Raw genomic sequence first — 12846 nt, forward strand, 5'->3', positions numbered from 1 at the left:
TTTTTTTTTTACCTGAGGTGCTTCAGTAACATTTCATTCAACTCTTTAAGCAAAATATTAAATATAGCAACATCACAGGTTAACAGGTGATGTCAGGCAGGAGTTTCCATGGACTGTTATGTTTGCAGACTATACTGTTATCTGTAGAGGAGGGAACAGGTGGAGATATGCTCTGGAGAAAAGAGGATTGACGGTGGATGACTTTGGCTGGTCAACCATCCAAAGCTACAGATGAGCACGAGAGGTGAAGAAGAGAGTGCAGGCAGGTGGAGGGGTTGGAGAAGAGCGTTGGCGTTATTCGTAACAAACGGTACCAAGGTTAAAGGGCATGTTTAAAAGATGGCAGTGAGACCTGCTATGATGGTGGTTTATGATGTATGGATATGATGGATGTGGCAGGGTATCCTCCCAAGGTTTTGTTCGGAACGACTAGGATGGAAAGGATTAGAAATGAGTACATCAGAGGGAAAGCTCAGGTTGAGCGGTTTAGACGCAAATAGAGGCAAAGCTGAGATGGTTTGGAAATGTGCAGAGCAGATAGCAGACATCTGGATGGAAAAGATGAAGCTATGAGGTAGGAGGGAAGGTGAAGGGGGTTGGCGTGACAAGAGGATGCTAGGGATAAGTTGAAATGGAGGCAGAGGATTTCCTGTAGTGACCCCTAAAGTGAGCAGCAGAAAGAAGGTAAAGATTAATACTAACAACATAAATGTCAGAGTATAGCTCTACTTTAAAGAGCTGTAAATCCTCTTATTGACATTCACAAGCCAAAGCAGGTATAAGGCAAGTGCACTGTTGTATTGATATGTTGTATATCTTCAAAGTGTATTTGTATACAAAAACATGACAAACATGTTTTTTTACAGTGTATTCATAAGTACTAAATATTGCTATCTTCACCTCTGTGATTAATAACAGCATGTTTGTCAAGTCACTTGTCACTTCAAATTTCTGTTGATAGTCTAGCAGGATGAGATGAATCCACGGTGTTTGTGGGGAAATCAAAACAGTACAATATCTCGTCAGATCTGATGCTGCATCTGTGTCTGTTTTCATTTTCTCTCTCCCAGAGGGGTCTCTGTTTTTTCACGAGGCCAGCCTAGATGTTCTTTGCGCTGCACCACAGTTCCCTTGGCACTCAGCTAGCTTGTTGACTGTGTTCAACGGGAGATTCCCCCCACTCAGTTCTAAAACATGTCGTCTTTCCACAAATTTAAAAGAAATCTGTCATTTCCATAGGGCTGCAGAGCCCAGCTGAATGTGCCAGGAGCCAGGATTTAGATGTTGTGATATTTATGGTTTCATTGTGGGTATCGCTATATGAATTACATAAACAGATGGGGCATAAAGCCTGCGTGTTTGATCTCTGATGTCAGATGTATTCCAGCATGGATGCTTCGCAGCACTTTAGGGCTTCCATTTAGAGTTAAGGGGTTATAGATTATTAGGAGTTAAGCTTAGGCCTCCACCCCAACCCCACTCTACTAAACGACTGGAAAGATTATATTTGTCCTCCAGCGAGCACAAACATATAAAACGATGCTGCATCTGTGTCTGTCCAATTCAGCATAAGAGCTCAATAGCGTCTTATACTGAATTGGAATAGCCCATTGAAAGACGCTTGTAACAAAGGAGCACAGGGCTTTAAATAGAGTTCTTTTCATCTCTTTTCCTCATTGTGCACATGGGACTATATAAGTGACTGCTAGAAAACAAGTGCATACCAAGTGCTCCTCATCCCCTTTCTTCTGTGGTTGTATTGGTGGCTCATGGTCACTGCCGGATACATGGATGTGTCCCATGTGGGCAAGTGCTGAATATTGAACATGTATTATTCATAAATCATTAGCTACCCAATCAATCTGTTATGTAAAAGAGTTCCTGCGGGGTGTGAAAGCTGGATAGAAAGTGGAAGATTAGGAATGTCATGGAGGGGAAAGCCAAGAGATGAACATTGTTGCTTAAGGCAGATTAGTCTGAAATATTTTTTTTACCTGCGTACAACCTACATCACAACACGAACTCCACGTTTATGGCTCTTCCAGTGTCGCAACCTGCAAACATGCTGGAGCTCTGCAGCAGTGCCGGTGCTTTCTGAAAGGAAACCTAATATAAAAAAAGTGATTGATTCTTATAGAGCCAGGTGATAAAACGATAAAAATAATTATCGTGCAAAAACTTTCCAAGATGGCATTATAAAACAAGGTCAATATAAACTGCATGGAGCTCATCCAAATCCATGTTTTTTTTTTTTTACTGACAACACTGAAGGCCAATGACGGTGAGAATAGTCAGCACATGTGCTAACGTTTGGGCTGCTACACACTACAGTATATTAGGAATTTGAGTGAGATAAAAGAGAAAATGAGAACAAAGACTGTTATTGAAAAATCGAACGACTTTGTTACCAAATATGACACTGCAGTGGATGCAACCTGATACTCAAAGGATTAAGACACTATTGAGGAATTAATGTGGCGATATTTCGGCTATTTAAAGTCTGACAAAGAAGCAGAGCAGTATACACTGTAAACTGTGTTGAAAACATGTTTCCACAATGGCGGCTTACACACATTACAAGACACGATGTCGGTAAACATGGTCGAAAATGTCATATTTTAAGCAGCTGAGTGCAAAGCGCACACCTGGCCCATTTATGAGCTTCACTACCCAGTACTGCACTTCATGTGGCCAACAATTTGAAACAGTTTGTCTATATACTACAACAGTATTTAAACAGTATTGTAACTGTATTTAAAATACAGTTACAGTGTTGCAGTACATTTATCATGTTCAGCTTATGACAAAAAACTCATGAAGTTAATTTTGGTTTAAATATATATATCGTGATTATATATCAATATTGACTGATGTGAGGGGGGAAAATGACCAAGATTTTTTTTCCCATTTTTACCCAGTCTTGGATCATTATATGAGAGAGTATTACAGCCATATATATTGTAAATAATCAGAGGATACTGAATTACACAGTGGCCTTTCTTCTCCAGGTATTTGACAAATTGAATGACATTGACACCCTTTTTTTTTCCACAAAAGCTGTTTGCCTCTGAAAATGGCTTTTTCTATGTTAGGACTTGTACAGCCATTCCTGAGTGGCTAATATATGAGCACAGGAGGAACATGTTGCTGACTCCATTTGCTGTTTTCACTGCCTTCAGCTACAAGTGTCCTTTGGGTTCTTTGATCTCAAATCACTGTGGGCCTTCACCTCAACCATCCCCAATTTTGGCCTAAAAATATTATGGTCCCATTTTTGGACTTCTATATAATGATTGCTGTGAAATGTGGGCATCTTATTTCAAATACTTTTCGAAATACTTTTGTCAAACCACTTGCAGCAAATTTTTTTTCTTTCTTTCTTTTTTTTTTTTTGAACATGAGTATCTCAAAAACTAAAGATACAAATCTGAAATTTTCAGTGCCCTTTCTTACCATCAAAATGAATCAATAGCTGTGAAATTGGGACAGACGGATCAAAAAACGTCTCAGTATTGAGGACTAAAAAAAAAAACCTCAAGCAGTCTTATAAAGCCCCGTATTTGACCGCAAACTCATTAGAATTAAACATTAAAAAGATGCCAAAACACAATTGGTGACAATTTCTGAATAGTATATAGTTGAATTTCACAATAATGCAAAACAAAACATACTGAATACATTTTTACATGAAATTCTTAGTCAAAAAAAGAAGAAAATGCTATTTTCTTCATTACACTTGTTTAAGCTGTGGACCATAAAATGTTTATGCAAATCAGAGATGGTCAAACTGAAAATAGTTTATTATTTGAGATTGAAGGACCATCTTAGAAACTGTCATGTCAGGTTACTGTAAAGTCATCTCTAATCTAACCAGTATGTGATCACTCATAACAACAGCTCTTCATTCAGAATTGCCACTCGTGGTGAGCAGTAAGCAACAGGAACACCTGTCCAGAATTTGGCTGACGGGTTATTGTACGCGGATGAGCACCAGCTCATTCATTACTTTGAGTTTATTTGCAGTCTTTTATTGCCACAAGCTGAAATACAGATTTAAACCTTTTCTCACAGACGAGGTGTTTAGCACTGCAAGCAGAATTGGTCTATAAATGGCGCTGTGTCATTCACATATAAGCCACTTTGAATTTTATGATCCTGCCCCTCGCACCCAGTCTCTGAGTGAGAGATCTGATTTCTGATTGAGACTCGAGCTCAGAGACATATGTTATAGCTTGACTATGTACACTTGTAATTTGTGCATGGCTGTCTGTTAATGCATGCACTGGATTAATAGAGCTATGGTAGAAGTGATGCATAAATATTACTGGATTCACCCTTATAAGATTGCAGGTGTGCCAGCGATGGAAAAGTGACAGTTTTCACTGATTCACATTCATATAGTATGCGTTTAATGGAAAGGAGTTTTAATAGCTTTTAGACAATGCTTACCCCATACCTTAGTAATAAAAATCCTGTTAATTCTGTGCTTTTCAAAGGTTAGCTAGGGAATAGAAATCAGAACTGAATGGGTTAGGTTTGGGTTGTTCTTCTCATGCTGTTTGCTTGTTCTCATTTTACACAGGAATAAGTGAACCACTGTGCCATTCTCTCTGGCAGTAGCCCCTGTTTCCTTTGTGCCCTGTGGTAATCTTGTCCCAAAAAACATCCAGTAAGCCCTCTATCCCCAGCTCCTAAAATGACCTGCAATCCTTCAGTGCAACTCTGAGCTCTTAAAGCCCCTCATTTAATCTCCCATCCAATAAACTTTCGAGACCAGCATACCCATTACAGGTTGCATGAGGTCAGCGATGTTTGCACCAATGGCTGCCCTTGTAAATAACATAAAGCAGCAGTTCTGACTTGTTCTGCTTGTGTTGTTTTGGAATCTTCTATGTTCCAAAGAACAGCAGTTTAATCCTCATATTTTTATTTATTTATCTTCTTGTATGATGGCCATTTTTAATCACAGTGCTGATAAGAGTAGACCTCAAAGGATCAATCGAAATTACTTCCTTTCAAGATTAACTGTAATCACTGTAGTTTTTAACCTAACCTCTTCTTCTGTATGCTAACGAGCATTTCCATTCATTAAGAGAGTTTATAAGGATGCATAGATGGCTCATTCCAGTCCTTTTCTATCACTGCTTCCTTTCTTAATGCTCTTAGTTTGTGGGCTACACGTCTTGGGTCAGCAAGGGCAAAGCTTAGTTTTGATGGCAGCGATTCAGCCTGCGCTTGAACAATTGACAATTAAACAAGAATACTGAGGTAGGAGAGAGGGAAGGGGAAAAAATGAAAGGAAGGGAAAACAATTCATTGCATTGTGTTGTTGGCACATGGGCGGAGCGGTTTGGGCTGGTTTACAGGAAAGGAAAGGCTAAAAAGAGGCAGAGGGCAAGAGGTGCAGCCACTGAAATGATCATTGAAAGATGATGTCCCGTCAATGCACAAGGCCCTGAATCAAACACGCACTATACTTGGCAGTTCGTCCCACCCACACACACACACGTGGCAATGTTGAAGAAGGAAAAGAGTGGGGAGAGCAGTGAGCGCTGTGTGAAAAAGGTAAGGAGAATGGATGAGAAGTGGATTAGTCTGACTTATGACAAGTTATTTATTGAGATTAAAATGATATTGAGAGTATCGGTGCTTGGGTGGAATTGAAATGGAAGGAGAAATGCTCAGCTAATCAGCTAGCATCCTAACCAGATAATTTGTGATGAGTTTTGACTATTTAACTTGCCCGGCTGCATGTGCAGTTTGACTTTCTGAGAGCTTTAATACTGCATTGCTTTCCTTTCCATGCCTGTTTATTAAGGTGCACATTCTCCAGGCTGAATCACCAGGGTTTGGGCTCTACTTAAGAAATGTCTCAGAGATCACAAAGAAAAAAATGGGGGAAATGTGTATATTGCTGATGATTTCAGATCATAGAGGTGACTTTTGAGTGAACAGCAGCTCTCGATCATGAAATTTACCGAATGTCTCCACACATTATGAGAATAAATAAGTCAATACATACAAAGCCTCCTGGTATTTTACTTGTACATGCACACACACACACACACATACAAGAAGACATCTTTTTGTGAGGATGAAAATTATTTAAAAATGAGTACATGCTCAAAGAAGTGATGCTCTTTCAGCTGCTTTTTTTTTTTTTTAGCCTTGTGCCACATCCATTAGACATCCATGTGGCAATGTAAAAGCCTTTCTTTCTATGAATTTATGGACACCATTATTGCTCATTTAATAAAAGCAACCTGACTAATAAAAAGAGGTTTTAATGCATGTACACACACACTGGCAGTTTTTGTTCTTGTTGTGTGGCTTTATTGTAGGAATAAGTCAGCCATTCATGTGCTGTAATATTATCACTGGATGAATTATGATGCACCAAGTCATTGGCTTTAATGCAACACTGAAAGATAGGCTCATGGTCAGTTTAGTGTCCTGAAAGCGGCAAATAGCCAAACACATCCCGCTCATTTTCACAGAACCAGAATGAACTAGTGCACCTCGCGTGGCCTTGTCACTGCTTGATAATAGCCTCATTGTCTCTTTTATCTTTCAGAGTCAGAGTGAACTCAAAGGCAGTCTCCCTCCTCAGAGACTATAGTGAACTTGTTCTCTCTCTCAGTTTATTGCCTGTCTTATTCATCTATTTTATTGATCTTCTCTTATCTGTAAAACATTTTTCACTCAGGATAGCATTCTCTTAATCAGGAGCTTAACATGAGCCTAGAGTAACCTGAGCTAAAAAGCGATCAGTTTATTAAAGATGCAAAGTTTTCTTTTCCTGGCTTTCAAATTGCTTTATGAGTCCTGTTTGTGAATAGTTTTATTTAAATACATTTTTCAAAGCTCAATTCAGATTGCCTGAATATTTCTGCTCTCCTTCTCCACCAACAGATCCAGTTTGCAGACCAGAAACAGGAGTTCAACAAGCGTCCCTCCAAGATCGGACGGCGCTCTCTGTCCCGCTCCATCTCCCAGTCCTCCACAGACAGCTACAGCTCAGGTAAACAGACAGATTTTATGTTTGGGTGACTCATCCTGATTATGATAGCTATTATTTTTGGTGGCAGTGTGCTCACAGTAATGTCTTGTCATCGACTCAAGTAACATTATCCTTACCTGCTCAGCTCCACTCTTCTCAGTTTGTGTCCTCATGAAACAAAGAGCACAGGAGTGAGACTTGAAAGTTGGTAGCATGGTAGAGGCTCTCGCACTGAGCCAAATAAAGTCGGCCTTGTTGGGAAGTTGTGAGCAGTGGTGGAAGAAACGTTGAACAAAATATAGTAGGGCCGTGCAAGCCTTGTTGGCACAGACAGACATCTACAGACTAAAGCAGTATCTTTACAGCACAAAGTAAATAGACTAAAATGACCTGTTTGTTTAAGTATATAGCGCAGACTTCATCACAGTGTCTCTCTTTCGCCATACCTGCATTCCTGTCTTAAACTATAGCCTGTTACTCAATCACTTTACCTTGCTGCTTATCTGATATTCCAGGGGGATGTTAAATTTTCCATTGAATTCCACCTGGATGAATGGTTGACTGGACTTATCTACCACTTCTGTCCTTGTGTTTATAGCTCTCTTTCTCACACTCTGACCCTGGGTTTATGTGAAACTGTGGGCCCTGTGTTAGAGGATTAGCAGGTGCTGAAGCATTGGGTGTGGCTGAAACCAAATAGGAAGGGAGAGCCAAACCACCGCCCTATTGGTGATTAACTGGAAAGCTGGTAAAGATAAATATGCCAATAGTCTAAAAAGTTTTAGCTGGCAGCTAGTATCAGCAACTGTAAGGTGTAGTTTTATGTCTTACAGTACAAGTTTCATTGTATGTATAGATAAGGGGTTTCTTTGTTTTGTAAATTTGGTTTAAGTATGCATTGTCATGATGTTATGATTTTCATTGGGAGTAACCAGGAGAGACATGCTGAGTGATTTGGAGACAATACACTCTGTGTATGATTAGTTTGAGTTCAAGCTGCAACGATTTATCAAGTAACTCGAACAACTTGGTTATTTTAAAAATGTTTTTTTAATCTTTTGCTTTCTTTCATCCAGAATTGTTGAACTCAGTTTAATTAGTTTCAGATTTTTGCAACTTGATTAAGTTTAATTGCACATATTATTTAATATATGAAGCAGAAGTGCTAACAGTAAGTCTTAGTTTTTTCTACACGATAAAGAAATGCTGCTGTCATAAATGAAGTCTCTTAAATTGTGAGAAATAAACATATAAAATTGTTTCACGATACAGCATTTCAGTGTAAGAGACATTCGTAATGTAACTTGATAGCTAGATGGTGGTCCTAATGTATTTTTATTTTTTAAGAAATAAACATAAAAGTGTGTCCATGTGTACAGTGAATAGTGTGCAATGGTACACAGTGTATCTTGTGTGTCCATTGTAGTTTAAAAAAAAACAAAAAAAACCAACAAAACCCCCCGCAAAAAACACAACAGCTACAGAAGTTAAAATAAAAGCATATGCACTTATTACAACTCTGTCTGTAATGATGTTTAAATTAGGCTGAAGGCTGGCAACAGCTGCCCCACTTTCTATCACAGTGCTGCCTGAAACAACCAGGGCCGAGTCTAAAAGGGGGGAAAGGGGTGTAGACCATATATATTTCAAGCTGAAATGTCATGTCCAGTAACATACATGAACACCAAAGCTACCTCATCTATGAGATACAACACAGACCTTTCAGAACTATTTCCCTCACCTACTATGGAATCATAAGACGAAGACACCTTGAATGCTATGTTATTATATGCTGTGTTTAATTATTAGTTAGTTTAAACGAATAAAAGCACATAAGGTGGTTAAGGTTAGGAGTAAACGGGTCACACTGATGATGTAGAGGTCTCAAATACTCATCACTAATGTAACTGATAGCTGTAGCCATAGTTTGAGTAGATTGATGCAACACTCCTGTATATTTGGAAATGGTTAACATGGCTCTGCTCAAATACCACAAAAACAAGAAGGGACAAGGGAGCAAAGGTTCTTTATAAATCGGTCACTATAATCCTGGCTTTCCTTTCCTTCTCAGTTATCAGTCGCTTTTAAATGCGATATTGCATAAGCCACTTGGACTCGGGCTCTTTTGATGTCCTGCTGTGTGTCAGAGTCACAGGCCACATAACTTTAAATGACACCATTTAACATGATGAATTAATCTGCGTGATGGCGCTAAGACAGACAGATGGATGGCAAACAGACACGTGGACTGTCAGTCAGTATTAGTGCATGTGCATAATGGATCCCTCAGGTCAGGGGTGCTAAAAAAGAAGAAAAGCCCCTGCATCAGTACTTTTAATCAGAGAAGACGAGGCGTTTCGGCTCTGTAACTTCCCACTGGCACATGTGCAGACAGCTCTGTGTTTTCATAGGCGCTTGTTGGGGTCAGCTGAGAAAGCGACATTGTGTTTCTTTCCCTTTCTTTCTTCCTGTTTGAGACATTAAGTTGTCTTAAAAAAAAAAAAAAATCACACACTTGTGCACTTTTCTCTGGTGTGTGATTTGGATCTATCCCAGTCTCCTACCACTAAATCATAACTTCTTTTTTCTTTCTTTTCACTTTGGGTTTTTTTTTCTTCTCTAGCACAGAGCTTTATCTCCCCTCCTAACCAGCTCAAGAGTCCCCAGGAACCTCTCGCTCCTGCCTCGGGCTTTCACATCACCACTTAAAAAAATGATCTGCATTTTCTTCAAGATATTGAGATAATGAGGAGTGCACTTAGTCTGCTTTTATTTCATTCAGCAGGCGTCTCTGTCACACATCTTTGGATCCCTGTGTTAACACCTTAATCATTGTGAACTCCTTGACATGTTTCAGAGCCTGATTTCAGACTCCAGTGCAGAATCCTTGTGCTGCTTCTTTTTTTTTTTTCGCTCTTCCTCCTCGGCTGATTCCCTGTCTTTGCTCATAATTCCTTCACTGGAGTGATTCTGATTTCTCTGATGGCTCCCACAGTACAGAGACTACAGCAAGCACCAGTCACACAGCTTCCCCCGAAGCACTTTAGTTTAGGATCCTTTAATTAGGGTTCTTTTTAAAGCTGGTGGTCCTAGTCTGTAAAGCAGAACCAACACATTTACAGTACATTGTAAATAATGACATGACAGTACAGGTTCCAGGTAAAGTTAACATGTAGCTGAAGTTTATTGTCACTGTAAAGCAGATCGGGGCAAAGGCTTCTGAGCCTGACTGATGATAGTTTGGATATTTTTTAGCTTTTTTAGATTTTGTGTTTCTTGAGAAGAATTTCATCATGCAAAACCTTTTTCCCTCACCTGGTTTTGTCCCAACGTGTTTTGGAAGTAGGACGGCAGGGTATTTTTTTTTTTCATTGGTAGATGATTTGTTTTTCAGTTTTGGGGATTTAGATTTTTTTTATTATTATTATTTCAAATCAACTCACTAATCATGTTTTACTTCATCAGCTTTTACCTGATTTAGGCACTCTGCATAGAATTTCATAGATTTCCCCAAAGAAGGCCAGGAAAAAAAAAAAATCTTTGGAGCTTTCTCTAAGGATATCATTTACATGTACAGCCAAAAATACAGCACAGACATTGTCTTGAATTCATGGGTGTTACCCCCGGACATGAGGTGACGCTATTGTTAATCAATATCGATCGTTTGTAATGAACTAAAACTTGAAGAATTGGATTCGGGATATCCTCTTACACCCTCAAACCTTTGTTTTCCTGTCTGTGCTTAAAGGCGTGTGTGATGTTGGCATCATGCACCATTTGTACTCATGGAGGAGTACACCCTGTGCACCTCCATGTATAGAAATGTACAGTACATTTGAAACCACACAATAATGCAAAGTGCAGACTGTGCATATGACTGTTTATATCACAGGTCCAGTGATACTACTCAAACATGTTTTCTCTTTATATCCAAGTGTAAATACTTGAGTCCAATAACATCCTGTGTTTACTTTCTGCTTCAGTCAGAGGTGATAAAGCTGCTAGTTTTGCTCTTAGTGGGAAAAGTTTGGCTGGCGGCTCTATGATAAATTAAAGCCTGTGGTGCCTGAAATCTGTAGGCTAACAAATTCAAGTTGCACATTTGAGTTTAATGCATTCCGATGAAACCAGAGGCTGAGGGAATCCATGTTTAGGTACAGAATACATTCAGTGTATTCTGTACTTAAACATGGATTCACTGTTTACAACTTTTGTTTTGTTTACAGCGGCAATATTTTGCCTCCTATGTGACGTGTTGACATGCTGACAATGCCTGTGTGTGTGTGTGTGTGTGTGTGTGTGTGTGTGTGTGTGTGTGTGTGTGTGTGTGTGTGTGTGTGTGTTTGCAGCGGCATCATACACGGACAGCTCTGATGACGAGACATCTCCTCGTGACAAACAGCAGAAAAACTCTAAGGGCAACGGCGACTTCTGCATCAAAAACATCAAACAGGCCGACTTCGGCCGCAGAGAGATCGAGATAGCTGAGCAAGGTGAACCAGCAGGCAGGAGCTTTAAAAACTGGGAACTGAGCTAAATACCAAACTGCTGGTGTGACCACCATTTAAAATCAAACTCAGTGTATTTCATTGACATTACACTCTAATTACCTAGCAGAGAGCCTCGCTCATCAAGCTACTCCAACGCACGAGGCGATGGATTAGTTTTGAAGTATTAGGAGGATTAAATGATGGGAATTCCTTAATCATCCAGATCAATCCTGTATATCCACTTATGTGTATGTGTGTGTTTCCTTTTCTTTCAGAGATGCCAGCACTGATGGCTCTGAGGAAGCGAGCCCAGGGGGAAAAACCCCTCGCTGGTGCCAAGATTGTGGGCTGCACCCACATCACTGCCCAGACTGCTGTAAGTAGTAGCAGTGCAAAACACTCACAAACACTTGTTTATTTTTCTCTTCTGCCACGACGAAAACTCAAACTTGACCCTCGTCTTCTCCCAAGGTGCTGATGGAGACTCTGTCAGCTCTGGGTGCTCAGTGCAGATGGGCAGCATGCAACATCTACTCCACCCAGAATGAGGTGGCAGCTGCCCTGGCAGAGGGAGGTGAGGCTCAGCGTTCCCATGTGGTGACACCTGACCTTTTCTTCTCTCTTTTTTGCCGCCTAAAATATTAATGCGCTCGCTTTTCCCATCATGCTCACATCCATTGTTATTCATACACTCGTATGCAATATGTATTCAACGCTTCCTCTCTTTGTAGGTTTCAGTGTATTTGCGTGGAAGGGAGAATCAGAGGACGACTTCTGGTGGTGCATCGACCGCTGTGTCAATGTGGAAGGCTGGCAGCCCAACATGGTAGCACACCTACATATCTAAATAAAGCTTATTACAGAAAAGTTGCCTCTGTGGTTTTTACATCAAACAGTCCTCATTGGTAGGCCATTCATCTGTTGTGTAGTAGGTTTTTAAATGTATTTTTACGTGATGATTGTCTACCACTGTGGCTAGAAGTGAAGAAAGGGGCATTCATTATATCAGATAAGTTTTCTATGTTTGAATATGCAGAATAAATTATCTTTCTGATTTCTCGTCAGATCTTGGATGACGGTGGTGACCTGACTCACTGGATTTATAAAAAATATCCCAGCATGTTCAAGAAGATCAAGGGCATAGTAGAGGAGAGCGTTACTGGTGTGCACAGGTAGGACGTGGTGTCTTTTTAGTTTAGTTTTTTTTGTTTTTGTGTGTGTGTGTGTCATAAACATTGATTCATCCGTTCTGATTCAACACACTTGTTAAGTTCAGCAGAGATCCCTTTATGGTCCAATGGTTGTCCGTTCTGTATGTGTACTGAAGTCAAATCAGGTGTTTGTACATGTTGCGGG

General features: G+C 40.0%; 1 protein-coding gene across 4 annotated transcripts in view; it reads left to right on the plus strand.

Annotated features, from left to right (window-relative positions):
• ahcyl2b (adenosylhomocysteinase like 2b) overlaps nucleotides 1–12846 on the plus strand; it is a 70101-nt gene that overhangs the window by 44054 nt on the left and 13201 nt on the right. For 3 of the 4 annotated variants that reach the window (XM_084909289.1, XM_084909288.1, XM_084909290.1), the window contains exons 2-7: nucleotides 6913–7021; nucleotides 11350–11493; nucleotides 11766–11866; nucleotides 11962–12064; nucleotides 12222–12316; nucleotides 12556–12662. In XM_084909289.1, the coding sequence (XP_084765415.1) occupies nucleotides 6913–7021; nucleotides 11350–11493; nucleotides 11766–11866; nucleotides 11962–12064; nucleotides 12222–12316; nucleotides 12556–12662 (659 nt within the window). Of the gene's footprint in view, nucleotides 1–5414; nucleotides 5566–6912; nucleotides 7022–11349; nucleotides 11494–11765; nucleotides 11867–11961; nucleotides 12065–12221; nucleotides 12317–12555; nucleotides 12663–12846 lie in introns of those variants that run through there. The other variant, XM_084909291.1, reaches the window with a different exon arrangement.

Source organism: Perissodus microlepis, chromosome 17 (assembly GCF_051167445.1).
Source record: "Perissodus microlepis isolate ML-2025 ecotype Zambia chromosome 17, ASM5116744v1, whole genome shotgun sequence".
NCBI lineage: Eukaryota > Metazoa > Chordata > Actinopteri > Cichliformes > Cichlidae > Perissodus > Perissodus microlepis.